At 37.7% G+C, this 22,495-nt stretch overlaps 1 protein-coding gene across 12 annotated transcripts in view; it reads right to left on the bottom strand.

The window, feature by feature from the left end:
• Nucleotides 1-22,495, bottom strand: part of LOC128684495 (band 7 protein AGAP004871) — a 1,214,601-nt gene that overhangs the window by 105,189 nt on the left and 1,086,917 nt on the right. For all 12 annotated transcript variants that reach the window (XM_053770702.2, XM_070096985.1, XM_053770705.2 and 9 more), the window contains one exon: nt 11,573-11,734. In XM_053770702.2, coding sequence (XP_053626677.1) covers nt 11,573-11,734 — 162 coding nt within the window. The remainder of the gene's footprint in view (nt 1-11,572; nt 11,735-22,495) is intronic.

The following is a 22,495-nucleotide window of genomic DNA, read 5'->3' as shown; positions in this document are numbered from 1 at the left end:
GAACTTGCGATCTTGGCTTAAATAGCAACGCTCATCTTGCCATATAGAACAAGGGAAAATTTGTGTATGCAATAATATCGCCAAAATCAATCTGAACCTAATGAAAAAAATATATTTCACTGTGTTTGTTTAGTATTAAATTACTGTAAACAAATCTAAAATATATTTAGTTGGGTTAGGCTAAAATAAATTGTTCTTGTTATGATAAGGTTAGGTAAGTTTTCTAAGATTCTTCTGGTATAAAATTAAAATTTTTTACATTAATATTAATGAAAAAAAATATATCTTTAAACGTATAAGAGAAAATTTTAGAAAGGACTTAATTTTAAATGAGTTCTTGCTAACTGACCAGTTTTGCATATTCGGCACGACATATATATATATATATATATATATATATATATATATATATATATATATATATATATATATATATATATATATATATATATATATATATATATATATCGTGCCGAATATGTAAAACTGGTCAATTAGCAAGTCCTTTTTGAAATTTTCTCTTATTCGTTTAAAGACATATTTTTTTCATTAATGTTAATGTAAAATTTTTTAATTTTGCACCAAAAGACTCTTAGAAAACTTACCTAACCTTATTATAACAAGAGCAATTTATTTTAGCCTAACCCAACTAAATATATTTTAAATAAGTTTATAATAATTTAGTACTAAACAAACAAAATCAAATATATTTTTTTCGTTAGGTTCAGAATGATTTTGGCGAAATTATTGCACACACAAATTTTCACTTGTCTTATATGGCAAGATGAGCGTTGCTATTTAAGCCAAAATCGCAAGTTCTGCCTATTCGGCACGACATATATATATATATATATATATATATATATATATGTATATATATATATATATATATATATATATATATATATATATATATATATATATATATATATATATATATATATATGTCGTGCCGAATATGTAAAACTGGTCAATTAGCAAGAACCCATTTAAAATTAAGCCCTTTCTAAGATTTTCTCTTATACTTTTAAAGACATATTTTTTTCATTAATGTTGATGTAAAAATTTATAATTTTGCACCAAAAGGAACTTAGAAAACTTACCTAACCTTATTATAACAAGCACAATTTAATTTAGCCTAACACAATTAAATATATTTTAGATTTGTTTACAATAATTTAATACTAAACAAACAGAGTGAAATATATTTTTTTTCGTTAGGCTGAGAATGATTTTGGCGAAATTATTACATACACAAATTTTCACTTGTCTTATATGGCAAGATGAGCGTTGCTATTTAAGCCAAGATTGCAAGTTCTGCCTATTCGGCACGACATATATATATATATATATATATATATATATATATATATATATATATGTCGTGCCGAATAGGCAGAACTTGCGATCTTGGCTTAAATATCAACGCTCATCTTGCCATATAGGACAAGTGAAAATTTGTGTATGCAATAATTTCGCCAAAATCATTCTGAACTTAACGAAAAAAATATATTTGACTGTTTTTGTTTAGTACTAAATTATTGTAAACGTATTTAAAATATATTTAGTTGGGTTAGGCTAAAATAAATTGCTCTTGTTATAATAAGGTTAGGTAAGTTTTCTAAGATTCTTCTGGTGCAAAATTAAAAATTTTTACATTAACATTAATGAAAAAAATATATCTTTAAACGTATAGGAAAGAATTTCAGAATGGACTTAATTTTAAATGAGTTCTTGCTAATTGACCAGTTTTACATATTCGGCACGACATATATATATATATATATATATATATAAATATATATATATATATATATATATACATATGTGATATGTCACGAAAGCGCTTGGAATTTCACTATCCTTTCACATTGGTTGTTTTTGCATATATATATATATATATATATATATATATATATATATATATATATATATATATATATATATATATATATATATATATCGTGCCGAATAGGCAGAACTTGCCATCTTGGCTTAAATAGCAACGCTCATCTTGCCATATAGGACAAGTGAAAATTTGTGTATGCGATAATTTCGCCAAAATCATTCTGAACCTAACGAAAAAAATATATTTGATTGTGTTTGTTTAGTACTAAATTATCATAAACGTATTTTAAATATATTTAGTTGGGTTATGCTAAAATAAATTGCTCTTGTTATAATAAGGTTAGGTAAGTTTTCTAAGATTCTTTTGGTGCAAAATTAAAATTTTTTACATTAACATTAATGAAAAAAATATATCTTTAAACGTATAAGAGAAAATTTCAGAAAGGACTTAATTTTAAATGAGTTCTTGCTAATTGACCAGTTTTACATATTCGGCACGACATATATATACATATATATATATATATTTATATATATATATATATATTTATATATATATATATATATATATATATATATATATATATATATATTTATATATATGTATATATATATATATATATATATATATATATATATATATATATATATATATATATATATATATATATATATATATATATATATACATATATATATATATATATATATATATATATATATATATATATATATATATATATATATATATCTATATATATGTCAATAACAACACTGCGACTGGCCGAGGATTCGAACTCATATCTTTTTGGCCCCGTCTTGTGGTGAGCGAAAATCTCCTGACGCCTTAAGGCGTCATGAAATACTGCCAAAGCAGTAAAAATCTTGATACTGCTGTGGCAGTTTCAAGATTTTAAAATTCTTAGGTAGAGAAGGTATATAAAAGTTCCCGTGACAAGGGAGACCCAACATATTCTTGGTTTAATGCGTTTGTTTGTCCTTTATCGAATGGTAAAATGTATTTCTGGCAATTTTGAAGGATTTATCAATTATGTATTTTTGGTATTTTAAATCATTCGCTGTTTCATAAATCTTTAGCATTTCTCCATCTATGAACTCTGGTTTGCAGGTACGCTAAGATCTCAAAAACATGGATAAGAATTCAAAAAGTTTAACTTTATCATTATATAAAGAATAACAGTGCACTTAAGAAAAGGAATTTGTTGGTTTTCTGTATATTTTGAATTTAAAATCAAGTTCCTCTTAATAATTAAGACTAAAAAAGGTAGTGTGTTATTTTGTTCAAATAAACAATAAACTTTATTGAAAGAGTTAAATATTAATTAAAAATGGAAATGGTTGGTCGGAGATCGAACCCGTGTTACTTTAGCCCGTCTCGTGGGAATCAAGTCAAAATTCACGACGCTCTAACAACTGGACCATACAATCCTACAAACATCAGGTGCCTAATGTTACTAGGCATGTTATATAAGAACATAAGAAAGGAGGAACACTGCAGGAGGCCTGTTGGCCCATACTAGGCAGGTCCTTTACAATTCATCCCACTAACAAAACATTTGCCCAACCCAATTTTCAATGCCACCCAAGAAATAAGTACTGATGTGAAAGTCCCACTCAAATCCAACCCCTCCCACTCATAAGAACATAAGAACGAAGGAACACTGCAGAAGGCCTACTGGCCCATGCGAGGCAGGTCCAAGTCTCCTACCGGCTTAAGCCAATGCACCCAACCTAGTCAGGTCAGGTCACATTGACTTAAGGGAGGAACACGGCAACCGACCTGGTAGCACAAGCTATCAGGTCCAACTCACACCCACCCACATCCACTCATGTATTTATCCAACCTATTTTTAAAGCTACACAACGTTCTGGCCTCTATAACTGTACTCGGGAGTTTGTTCCACTCATCCACAACTCTATTACCAAACCAGTACTTTCCTATATCCTTCCTGAATCTGAATTTTTCCAACTTAAAACCATTGCTGCGAGTCCTGTCTAGGCTAGATATTTTCAGCACACTATTTACATCCCCTTTATTTATTCTTGTCTTCCATTTATACACCTCAATCATATCCCCCCTAATTCTACGTCTTTCTAGAGAGTGCAGATTCAGGGCCCTTAGTCTATCTCATAGGGAAGGTTTCTGATGCATGGGATCAACTTTGTCATCCTCCTTTGTACATTTTCCAGAGAATTTATATCCATTCTGTAATACGGTGACCAAAACTGTGCAGCATAATCTAAATGAGGCCTAACCAAGGATGTATAGAGTTGAAGAACAACCTGAGGACTCCTATTATTTATGTTTCTTGATATAAAGCCAAGGATTCTATTAGCTTTATTGCGAACACTTATGCACTGTTGTCTTGGTTTCAGATTGTAAGCTTGGAGGTAACTTCATTCTACTCCCGTTTGAATACCAGTCTTCACGAGCAGCTCATATATTTGTGATAAATGGTTTGAAAAACCGACAAGTTGAAGATTGAGACACTTATGCAGCATATGGGAATCTTTATTCAGGAAACGTTTCGCCACACAGTGGCTTCATCAGTCCAATACAAAGAGGAAGGCGTAAGGAGAGGAGAAAGAGGTAATCAGTCCCTCAACCTGGAGTCGATGTGTTCAGTCCATCAATCAAGATTGATGGACTGAACACATCGACTCCAGGTTGAGGGACTGATTACCTCATTCTCCTCCTCTCCTTACGCCTTCCTCTTTGTATTGGACTGATGAAGCCACTGTGTGGCGAAACGTTTCCTGAATAAAGATTCCCATATGCTGCATAAGTGTCTCAATCTTCAGCTCATATATTTATTTATTTGAACACATTGGCCGTTTCCCACCAGTTTAGGGTGACGCGAAAAGGAAGAAACACTTTCATTATCACTCATTATATCACTGTCTTGCCAGAGGTGCGCCGATGCTATAGGTACAAAACTGCAACACATCTCCAAACTTCCCTCAGAGTGCACTGTACTTCCCACCTCCATGACCGGCAAACCAGTTTTCCTAAATCCACTCATAAATGTCACCTTGCTAACACTGCAACAGCACGTCAGATCATAAAATCTATTTGCCTCCACTCGCTCCTCTCTAAGATGCTCATGAATGCTTGCTGGAAGTCTAAGTATTTTGCATACAAAGCCTCCTTTACCTTCTCCCTCCAACCTTTCCTAGGAAAGGTTGAACGTTCCACTACAGATTTATACACCCTCCAAGCCATTCTATTTTTTTCCACCCCTTCTAAATGTCCGAACCCCCTTAACAACCCTTCTTCAACTCTCTTGATATTTTTAGTAACCTCGTACCTCCTGATTTCCAAGCTACTGAGTGTCTGCGTAACTTTCACACCAGACGTTACCCTCGGAACTGACATCTGCACTGCCTTCAGTCTTCTCCTTGTTGCAACATTCACTACCCATGCTTCACACCTATATAAGAGCGTGGGTACCACTATACTCGCATACATTTCCCTCTTTGTTTCTATGAATGACGTTCTTTGTCTCCACAGACTCCTCAGTGCACAACTCATCTTTATTCCTTTGTCAGTTCTGTGGTTTACCTCAACTTTCATAGTCCCATCTGCTGACAAGTTCACTCCCAAATATATGAACACATTCACTTCCTCCATACTTCCTACCTCCAATCTGATATTCAGTTTTCCATTACCTAAACTTTTTGTTAACATCATCATCATCATCTTTCCTATATTCATTTTTAATTTCCTTCTTTTACATACCCTCCCAAATTCGTCCAAGAAATGAACAAGAAGTTCAAGAAGATTGGTTCAGGAAAACGACTATATCTAGAATGACAGAAATGGGCGCCGATCCGAGAACCAAGTGCCATAAAATGCAGGTAGCACAGTAGCACATGTAAAAACAGTATAAACTGATAGCCCTGTCCATTAGCATGATTATGTAGTAATGACCTAGCGAACACAACATTAGTGACATGTCAGTTAACACAAACATGCTGTCAGACTCAAACGATTTCGCTATAAAAGATTTTAAATTCTGATCACAAATATCCATGGCAGTTGTTTAGGAACTTTCTTGTCGTCACATTAAAGAAAATGGATCTAGGTTCATCGCACTTAAACAAGAGGTAGACGTCATTAGCTTATCAATGAGACTAACCCTACCCAACTCTTTACCAGATGCTAGTCAAACACATACACACACAAAAAAAAAAAAAACATAAAAAATTGACCCTAAGTACACCTCATGGTGTACACACATGGAACTACCAAATTTTTGACAATCCAAAGAATTCATATTGGAATCCGGCTGAAGGTTATGTGCAATAGCCACACAATTATAAAAGAATCAAGTTTGAGCAATTCAAACCTATTGTCATATAGTGAATGTTCATCATGTTTTAAAGTCACCAATTCTAAAACATTCCTTTCCAGCCAAGAGGAACAAGAAACTATGATTTAGTTTTTTGACCATTTTGATTTGATTATTGCAATCCTGGGTGTGGTTGAATCTCACATTTCATTCCTAAGCTGTTCGTATCGAATATCAGTGTTGTACTAGCTTAACATCTAGAGGTTTACTAGTCTCTCCCATGTAAGATAAGTTGCAGCTGTTACAACCAATCCTGCAAAAACAGCCAATATCGTGTTGACGGGAATTATTGATCAAAATGCTTTTAGCCACCCGTAAATTCTTAAAAACTACTTGTATGTTGAATCTTTTTAAGGCATTCAACAGGACAGATAAATTCTCATTGTATGGAAGAGCCAGTACATTTTTAATCTGAGGCGTTATCCTAAGTTCAGTCCTATGATAAGTTTTCCTAGCTGCCAGTAAAGCCATTCCTACAAACTTCTGAGGGTATCACAGTTTCCCAGCAATTTCAAAGATTTTCTTCATCAAGAAACTCGGTAGGCTCTCATAAATATAATGAGAAAGACACTCATTTTTTTCTCTTGCTTCATAGTTAGATTAGTAGTGGATATATGAACAAACATTAGTGTCCTTCCTATATACTTTAAACTTAAACATTCTATCAACCCTTCGGATCAGAACATCGAAGAATGGAAGTTTAAAGTCCACTTTTTTCTCCACAGTGAATTTAACAGACGAAACAACAACGTTAAATCTTGTTAAAAATGTGCCCAGAACCATATGATTCGGTCAAAGACACAAGAAATCACCCACATATCTGAACCGGTTAGTTTAATGGGGCAGGATATATCTCAACAGCTTAGTCTCTAAAAACTCCATGTACAGATTACTTAATAGAAGAGACAATGGATTTTCTATGGCCATTCCTTGCCTCTGAGTGTAAGATTTATCTTTAAACTCAAACTTGTAATCAACTACACATAACTTGATCTGTGGAGAATTTCGAATTCCCAGTTATTCCTCTGATTTGGGGGGGGGGGGTTAAGATGCTGTGAAGGATGTGGTAGAGTTGAGAGTTTGGAAGACCTGTAACACAATATGTCTACCTAACCTACAATCCCTACAAACTTAATCGTACGACTAATTTAACTGTTGTCTTTTAATAGACTCCTACTCAGTCTCTCTTATAAGTACTTAAGTTAACTTGGACTCCTACTCAATCTATCTTATAAGTATTTAAGTTCAGTTAGATGTAGATTAATTAACATAGTATATACGATTACTTTAATCTTAGTATATAAATCCATAACAGTTGGCCACCACTTGTGCCACCCACCAGCGTGGGGACAACTACCTAAACTGATCAGTCACATAACGAATGTGGGAAGACATTTCACGTCTCCAAAAAAACCTATTTACAGAGGAGAATGAAAGCACATAACACCGGGTCTTTCACAGCCTAGCTTAAGAGAGCGTTTTAAAGCACATCACATTACAAACGTGGGAAGCTAATATCCTAAAGGCCCCACACATCACGACGGTATGTGCTTGTTACCAATTCTACTGAATGCACATTTGTACCTTTGTCAGAGTACCGGCCACGTGGAAGGTCTATCCACAGAACTTCATGATATCCAGAAATATGTCTACTCGCAGGAACACACATTGCCCTGTGTAGATAGAGGTAAGTAATTCTAGATTATCAGGCGATAGGGCAGCAGGTTCTTGGACTGGATTCAACTGATGACCTGACTGGATAATTAACTGATTAATCACACCTACACACCCGTCCATTCTACACATAATCAACTCAGTAATGGTGTTCTTATCGAACACATCTAAGTATTCATCCAGAAAGAATAACAGATCCAGAACAAAAACTCGGGTAAATACCTTTGATAAGTTTAGAGAGCTTTTCTACTCCCGGAGCCAGGTCATGAGCCAGGATCGTCACTCTAAACAATGCAGTATCATCAAAATTGGACATGTTAACATTCTGCAATTTGTCAATGAGGCCAGTATTGATTTTTACGTTGTCTGTAGACTCGGTAAGCTCTCAGAAACTCAGTGAGAAAGACAGTCTTTTTTATACTTTTGTTTCATGGTTAGAATATTAGTAGAATTATAAGAGCAAACGTTAATGGTCTTCCTATATACTGTAAGAATGAAATTTCTATCAACCCGGTGGATCAGATATCCCTAACCCGGATTTTGCTATTAACCAGTCGAGTGTTGAGCTTTACCCGGGACCAACAGACAGCTCTAGGGTATTTAAGCTTCGCTCCTACTAGTGGGAGCACTAAATATGCTGACCTTGCTAAATCTTTTAGCAATGTGGAAAAACAAAGTGACCTGGTGGTTAACGCTCTCGCTTCACACGGTGAGGGCCTGGGTTCGATTCCCAGCCAGAGTAGAAACATTGGACGTGTTTCTTTCCACCTGTTGTCTATGTTCCCCATCAGTAAAATGGGTACCTGGGTGTTAGTCGACTGGTGTGGGTCGCATCCTGGGACACTGACCTAAGGAGGCCTGGTCACAGACCGGGCCGCGGGGGCGTTGACCCCCGGAACTCTCTCCAGATAAACTCCAGATATCCCCGGAAACATTCAACATTTGCCAAGGCATGGCATATGTGGCTTTGCTTAAACCTGTGGAAAGGTTTAACACTTCCTCAAAATATTCCCTCCATCTTCCCGATACCTCTAACTCTCCATTTAACAACTCTCCTGTCCTATTTTTAACTATCAAATCCATTTGTTCCCTAGGTTTCCTCAACTTATTAATCTCACTCCAGAACTTCCTTATTTTCAACAAAATTTGTTGATAACATCTCACCTACTCTCTCATTTGCTCTCTTTTTACATTGCTTCACCACTTTCTTAACCTCTCTTTTTCTCTCCATATACTCATCCCTCCTTGCATCACTTCTACTTTGCACTAACCTGTCATATGCTAACTTTTTCTGTCTTACTACTCTCCTTACATCATCATTCCACCAATCGCTCTTCTTCCCTCCCACACCCACTTCCCTGTAATCCCAGTCTTAACTTATCCCAAGTTCTGCCTATTCGACCGTAAATCCGAGGGAAAGATTGCAAGACATGAGGAGGTTAATAACATTATCAAGAGGAGCCTCACAACAGCTGGATGCACAGCAGTAAGGGAGCCACCCCAACTACGCAGATCTGATGGCAGCCAGAAGCGTCCAGATGGTATCACCCTTCAAGGTGGTGTGGGACTATACATGTGCATCTACCTTGGCTGATACCTATCTCCAATACACCAGGGAGGAAGGAGGGGCAGCTCCCAGCTTCAGGGAGTCCCAAAAGTCTAGAAAATATGGAGAACTTGCCCATCATTATATGTTTGTTCCCATAGGCTCAGAGACCCTTGGCTCATGGGAAAAGAGTGCATCTAAATTCCTTAAGGAGCTGGGAAAAAGACTCATCAGGGTAACTAGGGATCCCAGGGCAGCTAGTTTTCTGTTCCAGCGGCTCAGTGCGGCTGTTCAAAGGGGTAATGCCTGCTGTATTTTGGGCACACGCCCCAGCTCTGAGGAGCTGGATGAGATTTTCGCCTTATAATCGGTGATACACACGTAACAACATGTACCTTATATCAACCTTTATATCAACAATGTATCTCTTAAATCTTCTGTACCATATTATGTAATAAAATATTCCTATTGGTAAAAAAAAAAATTAAAAGATGGGGTGGTAGGGGAAGTGGAATATTCAAACGGCTTCAGGAAGAAATCCAAATATTCTTCCTTGAAGCCTTTTTATCCACTTCTCCGAGGCTATGGGTCCCATAATTTACACCAGAGGTGGACCCCATCCTATATATATATATATATATATATATATATATATATATATATATATATATATATATATATATATATATATATATATATATATATATATATATTTTGGGGTCCACCTCTGGAGTAAATTGTGGGACCCATAGCCTCGAAGAAGTGGATAAAAAGGCTTCAAGGAGGAATATTTGGATTTCTTCCTGAAGCCGTTTGAATATTCCACTTCCCCTACCACCCCATCTTTTAAACTATATATATATAAATATATATATATATATATATATATATATATATATATATATATATATATATATATATATATATATATATATATATATATATATATATATATATATATATATATATATATATATTATAACTTTACTTAACTTGGGATAAGTTAAGTTATAATATATATATATATATATATATATATATATATATATATATATATATATATATATATATATATATATATATATATATATATATATATATATATATATATATATATATACATATATACATATATATTATAACTTTACACTTCATTATATCATAAAACTTATTAAATATCAGCGCTAAAATGTTTCGTGAAAGGTGTCAGATATCATGACAGAGCCACAGGATATTATAAATCCTTTGCCTAAATCTAAAACCAAGGGCACCTCATATACTAAATGTATTAATTTGCAAATACTGTAAGTAGCACAGAGAAAAAACAGGATTCCCCGCAAGTTGGTAAAATAGTTGAGATGAATGCACCCTTGCCACAATCAGTAGAGTCGTCCATTAGAAGCGATTCAAGAGAAAGTAGGAGAGCCAGGAACTCACGTTCTGCTTGTTTGTAGAACTCGCTGTGACAACTACTTCCTTTTTTTCATAACCCCGTGTATAGCTCAGAAATTACTCCAAGATTTGGATGATGTGTGAAATACATTAGCCTTTTGCCTCTGCTTCTTCCCGTTTATTACCCGGGACCTTGAGAGACTGGCTCAGTGGCTGAGTCTCATATGTTTATATTCTCCTCCCTTTCCATTTCCTTCAGTGTTTCCGGGGTATCCGTGAGTGATGATACATCTCCCTCCCTCTTTCCACATTTTCAGAGTATCTATGTATGAATGTACTCAGGTCTGCCCCTCAGTATTCCCTTGGTAACCTTGAGTGTTCATTCTCACGTCCTCCCTCAGTGTTCCCAAGTTAGCAAATGAAATCCTAACTAGTCATAAGTTTGCCTATGATACTCAAATATAGACACCTTGTATTGTGCCAAAACAAAAGCATTCACATTGCTAAACTCACAAATTATGATGTAGTCACTTAGCCTTAATACTATAATCTGTAAGGATTTAATGTTAAGAATTAATCAAAGTCTGCTTGAAATGCCTAGCCATGCTAGGTGTCCTAGTGGCCCCCTCTGTAATTAGTATTTTATAACATGTAAACCACAAAATACCCAAAACCTGTAAACCCCACAATGTAACCATTATAGAGAATAAACTTGAATTGAATGAGTGCTGATACTCACATCTCCACTCGTTCGACTTTGACGCCCCAGGGGTCGGTGGCTTCGTCTAAGGAGCTCTGCATGTTGTGAGAGATGCTTTCTCGTTCGCTGAGGATCTCCGCCAAGTTCTTCGTTCCCAACACATTTCGCAGGGTAGTGGCGGCCAGCAGGCGGGTAGAGTGACTGTAAAGTGGTATACAGTTAGTAACGAAGAGTGGTGCTGGTATGAAGGGAGGCAGTACTAGTGTGAGATTAGTGGTGCTAGTGTGGGGAGTAGGGGTGCCAGTGTGGGGAGTAGTGGTGCTAGTGTGTGGAGTAGCGGTGCTAGTGTGAGGATTAGTGGTGCTAGTGTGGGGAGTAGTGGTGCTAGTGTGGGGAGTAGTGGTGCTAGTGTGGGGAATAGTAGTGCTAGTGTGGGAGGCGGGAGGTGCTAGTGTGGCAATAATGGTGCTGGTGGTAGGTGAGCATAATGGTTGTTGTGGTGGTTGTGGGGGTGGTGGGGGTGGTGGTGTTGGTAATGGCAGTGGGAGTGGTGGTGGCTGAAGTGGTGGTGATGGTGATGGTGGTGGAGGTGGTGATGGTGGTGGAGGTGGTAGTGGTGGTGGAGGTAGTGGTGATGGTGGTGGTCGTGGTGGTGGTGGTGGAGGGACTGGTAGTGATGGTGGTGGTGGTGGAGGTAGTCGTGGTCGTGGTGGTCGTGGTGGTCGTGGTGGTTGTGATAGTGATGGTGGTAGTGGTGGTGGTGATAGTAGTATGTGAGCGTAATAATGGTGATGGTCGTCATGTAGGTGTAATTATAGCTGTAGTGATGAGCTGGGATAATGGTGATAATGGAGACGGCTATGATGTGGATAAAGGGTGGGGGTAGACGGTGGTAATGATATGAGGTGATAATGATGGCAGGTGATAGCTGTGGTGGCTGGTGATGACTGATGTGACAGCATTGTTGTACTGTGATGTGTTACTGTGTTGATAGCATGGCAGTACAGTGATGTGTTACTAATGCTACAGCTGTACTGGCTAATGCTGTGGCGACAGCATGGCTGTACAGTGATGTGTTACTGATGCTGTGTTGACAGCATTGTTGTACTGTGATGTGTTACTGTGTTGATAGCATGGCTGTACAGTGATGTGTTACTAATGCTGTGTTGACAGGATGGCTGTACTGTGATGTTGCTAATGCTGTGTTGACAGGATGGCTGTACTGTGATGCTACTAATGCTGTGTTGACAGGTTATGTGCTGTGATGTGTTACTAATACTGTGTTGACAGGACGGCTGTGCTGTGATGTGTTACTAATGCTGTGTTGACAGGATGGCTGTGTTGTGACTTGTTACTGATGCTGTGTTGACAGGATGGTTGTGCTGTGATGTGTTACTAATGCTGTGTTAACAGGATGGCTGTGTTGTGACGTGTTACTAATGCTGTGTTGACAGGATGGCTGTGTTGTGACGTGTTACTGATGCTGTGTTGACAGGATGGTTGTGCTGTGATGCGTTACTAATGCTGTGTTAACAGAATGGCTGTGTTGTGACGTGTTACTAATGCTGTGTTGACAGGATGGCTGTGTTGTGACGTGTTACTAATTCTGTGTTGACAGGTTATGTGCTGTGATGTGTTACTAATACTGTGTTGACAGGACGGCTGTGCTGTGATGTGTTACTAATGCTGTGTTGACAGGATGGCTGTGTTGTGACTTGTTACTGATGCTGTGTTGACAGGATGGTTGTGCTGTGATGTGTTACTAATGCTGTGTTAACAGGATGGCTGTGTTGTGATGTGTTACTAATGCTGTGTTAACAGGATGGCTGTGTTGTGACGTGTTAGTAATGCTGTGTTGACAGGATGGATGTGTTGTGACGTGTTACTAATGCTGTGTTAACAGGATGGCTGTGCTGTGACGTGTTACTAATGCTGTGTTGACAGGATGGCTGTGTTGTGACGTGTTACTAATGCTGTGTTGACATGGTGGCTGTGCTGTGATGTGTTACTAATGCTGTGTTGACAGGATGGCTGTACTGTGATGTTGCTAATGCTGTGTTGACAGGATGGCTGTACTGTGATGCTACTAATGCTGTGTTGACAGGTTTGCTGTGCTGTGATGTGTTACTAATGCTGTGTTGACAAGATGGTTGTGCTGTGATGTGTTACTAATGCTGTGTTGACAGGATGGCTGCGCTGTGATGTATTACAATGCTGTGTTGACAGGATGGCTGTGCTGTGATGTGTTACTAATGCTGTGTTGACAGGATGGCTGTGTTGTGACGTGTTACTGATGCTGTGTTGACAGGATGGCTGTGTTGTGACGTGTTAGTAATGCTGTGTTGACAGGATGGATGTGTTGTGACGTGTTACTAATGCTGTGTTAACAGGATGGCTGTGCTGTGACGTGTTACTAATGCTGTGTTGACAGGATGGCTGTGTTGTGACGTGTTACTAATGCTGTGTTGACATGGTGGCTGTGCTGTGATGTGTTACTAATGCTGTGTTAACAGGATGGCTGTGCTGTGACGTTGCTAATGCTGTGTTGACAGGATGGCTGTACTGTGATGCTACTAATTCTGTGTTGACAGGTTTGCTGTGCTGTGATGTGTTACTAATGCTGTGTTGACAAGATGGTTGTGCTGTGATGTGTTACTAATGCTGTGTTGACAGGATGGCTGCGCTGTGATGTATTACAATGCTGTGTTGACAGGATGGCTGTGCTGTGATGTGTTACTAATGCTGTGTTGACAGGATGGCTGTGTTGTGACGTGTTACTGATGCTGTGTTGACAGGATGGCTGTGTTGTGACGTGTTACTAATGCTGTGTTGACAGGTTATGTGCTGTGATGTGTTACTAATACTGTGTTGACAGGACGGCTGTGCTGTGATGTGTTACTAATGCTGTGTTGACAGGATGGCTGTGTTGTGACTTGTTACTGATGCTGTGTTGACAGGATGGTTGTGCTGTGATGTGTTACTAATGCTGTGTTAACAGGATGGCTGTGTTGTGACGTGTTACTAATGCTGTGTTGACAGGATGGCTGTGTTGTGACGTGTTACTGATGCTGTGTTGACAGGATGGTTGTGCTGTGATGTGTTACTAATGCTGTGTTAACAGAATGGCTGTGTTGTGACGTGTTACTAATGCTGTGTTGACAGGATGGCTGTGTTGTGACGTGTTACTAATGCTGTGTTGACAGGTTATGTGCTGTGATGTGTTACTAATACTGTGTTGACAGGATGGCTGTGTTGTGACGTGTTACTAATGCTGTGTTGACATGGTGGCTGTGTTGTGACTTGTTACTAATGCTGTGTTGACAGGATGGTTGTGCTGTGATGTGTTACTAATGCTGTGTTAACAGGATGGCTGTGTTGTGATGTGTTACTAATGCTGTGTTAACAGGATGGCTGTGTTGTGACGTGTTAGTAATGCTGTGTTGTCAGGATGGATGTGTTGTGACGTGTTACTAATGCTGTGTTAACAGGATGGCTGTGCTGTGACGTGTTACTAATGCTGTGTTGACAGGATGGCTGTGTTGTGACGTGTTACTAATGCTGTGTTGACATGGTGGCTGTGCTGTGATGTGTTACTAATGCTGTGTTAACAGGATGGCTGTGCTGTGACGTGTTACTAATGCTGTGTTGACAGGATGGCTGTGTTGTGACGTGTTACTAATGCTGTGTTGACATGGTGGCTGTGCTGTGATGTGTTACTAATGCTGTGTTAACAGGATGGCTGTGCTGTGACGTGTTACTAATGCTGTGTTGACAGGATGGCTGTGTTGTGACGTGTTACTAATGCTGTGTTGACATGGTGGCTGTGCTGTGATGTGTTACTAATGCTGTGTTAACAGGATGGCTGTGCTGTGATGTGTTACTAATGCTGTGTTAACAGGATGGCTGTGTTGTGACGTGTCATGTTTACAATGCTTAAGGGTTGAAAATTTATATAAAATTCATTTAAACAACATATAATATTATAGTTTTCAGGAGAACATATTAAATCTTACTGATTAAAAAATATATTGTATCTTCTGGACAGAATCTAATCAATAAGCCTTTAAATATCAAACAGAATTCATATTAATGAAACTCTTCAGTGACAAATAAGTGAAATTTTTAACTTTGCAAAAGTGAAAAGTACAAATGTTAAAATGGAAGTTATATCCTTGCTTTATGACAATATTGTTTAGGGTATTACTATAAACAAAAGAACAGCGTTTACCTTAGTCGTCTCACCATAGAGAGACACGGGACATGACCTGTATATAAACACACTCACACACACACAAGTACACATACATGCAATGCAGATTTCCAGGAATCTATTTTGGTGAAGATGCACATAGAGGTATATCCAACATATTGCAGCCAGTGTTATATTAGGGTAATATTAGAGAGGTAAAGACAAAGAAGTTGAAAGTTTAGTCATATTACCTACCTGGGTTTTATTTTTCTCTTAGCCTACGTCTGCAGTGATTAGTGACTGAAAGCCGAAAGAACCACTTCACTGAGTTTCAAGCCCGACTTATCTTTGAGGAATCTCACGAGAGACTGACCCTCATTGAACTGGTGCCCAAGGCTTAAAGTCCCTGATCACGGCACACGGGTCGTCAGGGCCAGAACAACAAGGCACTAGTTCGCAAAATGAAACCTAGAAGCAAAGGAGTCAAGGATAATTTCCTTTATTTATAGTTCATAATGAAGACGTTGCCCCGCATCAAAGTGCGACCAGGTGTCTCGGGTTGCTGGCGCTGACGATGTTATATCCGGGTTGTTGAGCAATGACGGTAAGTGCAGGTTACATTGGGTAGAGGATACATCTGGAAGAGTTGAAAGTGGCGACCTTCATTCTGGGTTATTGTGCAGTGACGACGACATCGAGTTTCAGTGGCTAAAGAGGATGTGTCTGGGTATGTTTCCACGTGATGATCTTAAATCAAGTTACTGATGGTTCACTACTAAATTTTGAGCTAAAATTTAAAAACTGGTTACTGAGGGTAACTGCAGTAATTTATTTATATTGTTTAGTTAGGAAAACTCCGGATTGCTGAGGTGCATGATATTAAATTCTGACAAGAAATATTTACAAATTACTTATCGTTATTATTCTATTACATCCTGATATGAGGTATCGATAGTTCTAGTTTGCTCAGGTCAGGAAAACTTATAAACAGTTTCCTATGTTCTGGATAAAGGATATTCTATTAAGTATCGTGTCAACCTGTCCGGAAAATGAAGGATATATAAAGGCAAATTAATAAATATGTTATATTTTATGTCTGGATAGTGAAAGTCTGAATAAATTAATAAAAGAATATGTATAGAAAAATATGTAAAGAAATAACTTAATCTTGATAACTTTAAATATCATATTTTCAGACAGCAATAATTTACTAAAACTTTGACTTTACACAGAGCTGAGGTATAAAGTTTTAAGATATAGGTACCTGATATTTACATTTCAGTGCACAATAGGAAATTCATATAGTTCAGTTTAGCTAAGCGAAGTTCCTTAAATTTAGGTTCGAGTAAGAGAGAGGAGTTTAGACTCAAGTGTTCACGTTAAGTGATGATCAGTTCGGAAAGTGAATTAATTTACACCAGAGAGAGAAACAGCGGCACAAGGTGATTTTGAAGTCGACATTTTATTACCGCGGAAAAACAGTGAACTGCACGCATCATTATTTTTCTATAAAGTTCTTCAGTTTTCGTTTAATAAAGCTGTTGGAAATGAGAAAATGCCGGTAAACAAATAAAACAACTTAATAAAATAACATTAAACATCAAGACGGTTGGGATCTATTTCCCGAGAAAAAAAAAAGCTCAACACTCTTCTACACTAAATAAAATATACTTTTAAAAGTCATCTAAATAAAACATTTCAAGTTATACTTACCTGCCGCCAAACGAAAAAATAAATCTTTTGCTAAAAGACGTGACTCGAGGTAAAGTCTCAGGCTGACAATTCGTGAATATACATTAAAAGTCATGAGCCTAAATCACAGGTCGTGAAACTAAACTAAAATTTCTGAATCTAAATCGGAGTTCCTGAGCCTAAATCACATCTTACCAACTGGACTCGAGCGAGATCAGTGCTGTTGAATATCTATGACAATTTTTAATTTTTATTTTAAAGTGGGTTAGTGCTAGCTAATTGCTGACGAATGTGGGAGAGTTCGTAGTTCTAGTTTAAAGTAGATTCGAGCTAGTTCGTTTCAGCTGAATGTGTGAAAGTTCGCATTTCTACTCAGAAGTGGATTAGAACTAGCTAAATACTGGTGACTGTGTTAGAGTTCTTGCTGCTGTTACAAAAGCTGAAGAGTGCTTTTGTTTCCGTGTGTGTGGTAATGTGGAGTTCTGGTGCTGTTGATAATTAATAAATTAGACACATGTGCAACACTTGGGTATCTTCATTTGAACAAATGTTTAGCCACACAATGGCTTCATTAGTGTAAAATAAAGAGGAATAGTGAAGATCAGAAACGTTTCCTCAATAAAGATGCGCAGCTGTTGTACATGTGTCTAATTTATCAACTCGTCGGTTCTCTGAACCATTTACCTACATTGCTGTTGATAATACTGGTGACGGAGATTTCCCTAGGTGTAGGAAGAACCGATAGACACTTGTGTTGATCGACAAACAGAGAAGGAAAATAGATAAACGAACAAGAAAGTGAGAGAAACACGAAGGTATAAACTTAAAAAAAAAAATTCTTGTATATTAAAAACTTCGCAATAATTACGAGACGATCATAAAATTATCCGGTTATTAATACTGAATTAATAACTTTTTCGTCGTTGTTCTGAAATAGCAACTAAGTAGGAGCAACTAAGTAGGAGCAACTAAGTAGGTAAGTAAGTTTTGCCACGGGGCTTAGAAAGAAACCAATCTCATCCATAAGCAACTTAACTTCATTAATGTAATCAAAAGTCTTTTGTATGCGCCGAGGCATCCAATAACTTCTCCATATTATGACGAAAATAAACAAATTATCTGCATCATCCCACTATTGGAAAGCATTGGTTTGGATGAGTTGTGGATGAAGGGAACAAGCTCCCAAGTAGAGTCACTGAAGTGAAAAACCTTGAATAACTAAAAATAGATTAGATATATGCATGATTGGGTGTGGGTGGGTGTGATTAGACTTGCCTAACTTTGGCCAAATAGGCCTTCAGCAGTGCTGCTCTCTTTTTAAGTAGGTGTGACTTTGACCTCCCTAACAAGGGCCAGTGGGCCTGCAACAGTGCTCCCTCTTTTTTTGTGTTCTTATGCTCTATCTTTTCTTCTCATCTTCAGTCTTTGAAGTGATATAATTTCCTTAGGGCCAATGAAAATTCAGGAGAAACACGCGAGGACAAACATGAGTGATGTTTCTGGTTTAAAATTTGAATCCAATTCCTTTGATTCTGTTATCCTGGTATTGCTTAGTGAAAATAATCACCTGGGTTCAGAACGAGAGGGATGGCTCAGCTCTTTAAGACCCTTTAAGATTTTGTTTTTTGAAACGGTAGTCTACGAAACACTGTGAGAAAGAAATTAACAGAGGTCGAAGAGAGTAGAACTACAGATAGGAATTACCTGATCCGTTATCCATCATAATGAAATGTGTCAAGTTAAATATATATATATATATATGGAGAAAGTAACAAGGTCTGCAGATTGCAATGTGTAGCTGCTAGACTAAGGCTAGGCTATAAGTATCTCTGGCAGTAAGGTTGATAAGGAGATGTTAGTGACATAAAATGCGAAGTGTATGGACAGAGACAGAGCCACACACTGAACCATTATATCTTAGCGTATCCAACTATTCAACCTATCAGAGACACCTTCATGTAAACCTTATAGGATATGGCAAAACACCTCATTGTTAATGATAAGATATCTGAAATCTTGAAGTTGTATATACAACTTGCATCACCTACGTGAACAAAATGTCTGTATAGAAATTGCAACCCAACTATGACCAGTTTTTTTTTTTTTTTTTGTGGTAATAGGAAATATTTTTTTGAGATTGTTTCTTACTATACTGTGTATAATAACTATATGAAATAATTGCAGAATACAAAAGTGCTAATATTCCTTCCTTGTGGGGTTTGACAAAAGACCCAGTGTGATTTCTATAGTTTTCTTTATTTTTTTTTTTTTTGCGCTTCTAATCATAGGATGAACAAGGAGTGTACAATATTAGCCGTTCAGGCGTCACAACTAACTTCAAAAATTGTGTTGAAAACTTGGGATTAATATATATTGCATCATAATTATCCGTATAATGTAATGGAGACGATATCTTGAAAGATTTATCTAATATTGATAGTTCAGTGTTACACAACCTTCACAATCGAGTAACTTAAGTGTATACAAGGCTCAGATGGTCCTCAATTATTTCTGTTTTTGACTGGCATCAACCTACAGTAAACGAATATAATTAGAAATGTACAGTTTGATCTGTAGTTTGATCTTACATGAATAACTAACTTTGAGATTGTAATAAAGTTGATAGAATTACCGACAATATGTAAAGTAAAAGGACACAAGTGCAACTAATGTGACATTTTTATTGTGATATCGGTTTGACAAAACTCCTGGAGAGCGAAACGTTGCCACAACAAAAATGTCACATTAATTGCACTTGTGTCCTTTTACTTAACTTTGAGATTGACAGCCTCCACTGTTATCAGATTACACAAAATCTCAAAATGCTCCTTAATCGAGAATCTTTATATTAGTCTTGTCCCACAACACGAAATATATAAGATTTCTGTGGTGAAGGTTACCTCAAATATTGTCACGTTAAGTTAAAACCATATAACAGTTATCTTCCTGATAATATTTCCTATAGTACTTTTATGATGGTGAAGTTCATTGACTACGTGTTTCCTTTTACCAGGACCCTCATGAACAATCCAATTTTTCCCGTCTGTCCACCTTAACTCTCCACTTTTCACTGTAAATCCTTGCTCAAAATCACTTCCAGGTGTCAAACATCATTCTCAGATTACAGCTTCCTCTCCACCTCGCTTTTCATATCTCTCCATCTCTTCCTCTCCCACCTTCTTCCTTTCTCTTTACATGTCCTCTTTCTTTCTTTCTTTCTCTCTCTCTCTCTAATTGATAAAATACTGACCTGTCCTGAACAAGAATCTCTGGTCTTCCCTTCAACAGTGTCTTGTTACATACCAACTCTAAATTTTCATTATTCTTCCATATTCCTCATGTAACTCAGCCAGCAAAACAACCAAACTCGTAAATAACAGTCATCATAACTAACACTTTGCTCAGCCTTGTACTCAGCCTTGTACTCAGTTTTGTACTAAGCCTTGTACTCAGCCTTGTAGTCAGCCTTATACTCAGCCTTGTACTCAGTTTTGTACTCAGCCTTGTACTCAGTTTTGTACTAAGCCTTGTACTCAGCCTTGTAGTCAGCCTTATACTCAGCCTTGTACTCAGTTTTGTACTCAGCCTTGTACTCAGTTTTGTACTCAGCCTTGTACTCAGCCTTGTACTCAGCCTTGTACTCAGTTTTGTACTCAGCCTTGTACTCAGCCTTGTACTCAGCCTTGTACTCAGCCTTGTACTCAGCCTTGTACTCAGCCTTGTACTCAGCCTTGTACTCAGTCTTGTACTCAGCCTTGTACTCAGCCTTGTACTCACTTTTGTACTCAGCCTTGTACTCAGTTTTGTACTCAGCCTTGTACTCAGCCTTGTACTCAGCCTTGTACTCACTTTTGTACTCAGCCTTGTACTCAGCCTTGTACTCAGCCTTGTCAGCCTTGTACTCAGCCATATAATTCTGAACGTAATTTATTAACTGTGTAACACTCCAATATTTTTTCCGCTTATAAGTTTTCTTTACTTTACATATATATAATTATTATAACGCTGCCTTTTGTAATATTGCAATGAATGTTGAAAAGAATAACTGCATTTGTTCACTAGTAACTATGCGATAGCTGAACGCTGGACATATATATGAAGAATATGTATAATTTTTTTTAATAGCAACTTGTTACTCTACCACTGTCCTGATGAAGCAACTAAATCTTGATGTGCAGGAAAACACTGATTTAGTAGGCCAGGAGCTGTGACTCGACCCCTGCAACCACAATTAGGTGAGTGTACACACACACACACACACACACACACACACACACACACACACACACACTCACACACACACATACACACACACACACACACTCACACACACACACACACACACACACACACACACACACACACACACACACACACACACACACACACACACACACACACACACACACACACACACACACACACACACACACACACACACACACACACACACACACACACACACACACACACACACACACACACACACACACACACACACACACACACACACACACACACACACACACACACACACTCACACACACACACACACACACACACACACACACACACACTCACACACACACACTCACACACACACACACACACACACACACACATACACACACATACACACACACACACACACACACACACACACACACACACACACACACACACACACACACACACACACACACACACACACACACACACACACACATACACACACATACACACACATACACACACACACACATACACACACACACACACACACACACACACACACACACACACATACACACACATACACACACACACACACACACACACACACACACACACACACACTCACACACACACTCACACACACACACACACACACACACACACACACACACACACACACACACACACACACACACACACACACACACACACACACACACACACACACACACACACACACACACACACACACACACACACTCGCAGATCGTCGATGGATGAAACATTTATGCATAATGACATACGATTAAAATAATACCCACAAATATTTCTTCTGAACAATGAAC

Source organism: Cherax quadricarinatus, chromosome 4, assembly GCF_038502225.1.
Source record: "Cherax quadricarinatus isolate ZL_2023a chromosome 4, ASM3850222v1, whole genome shotgun sequence".
Classification (NCBI taxonomy): Eukaryota; Metazoa; Arthropoda; class Malacostraca; order Decapoda; family Parastacidae; genus Cherax; species Cherax quadricarinatus.
Note: the sequence above shows the minus strand (reverse complement) of the source record. Positions and strands in the feature narration are given on the sequence as shown.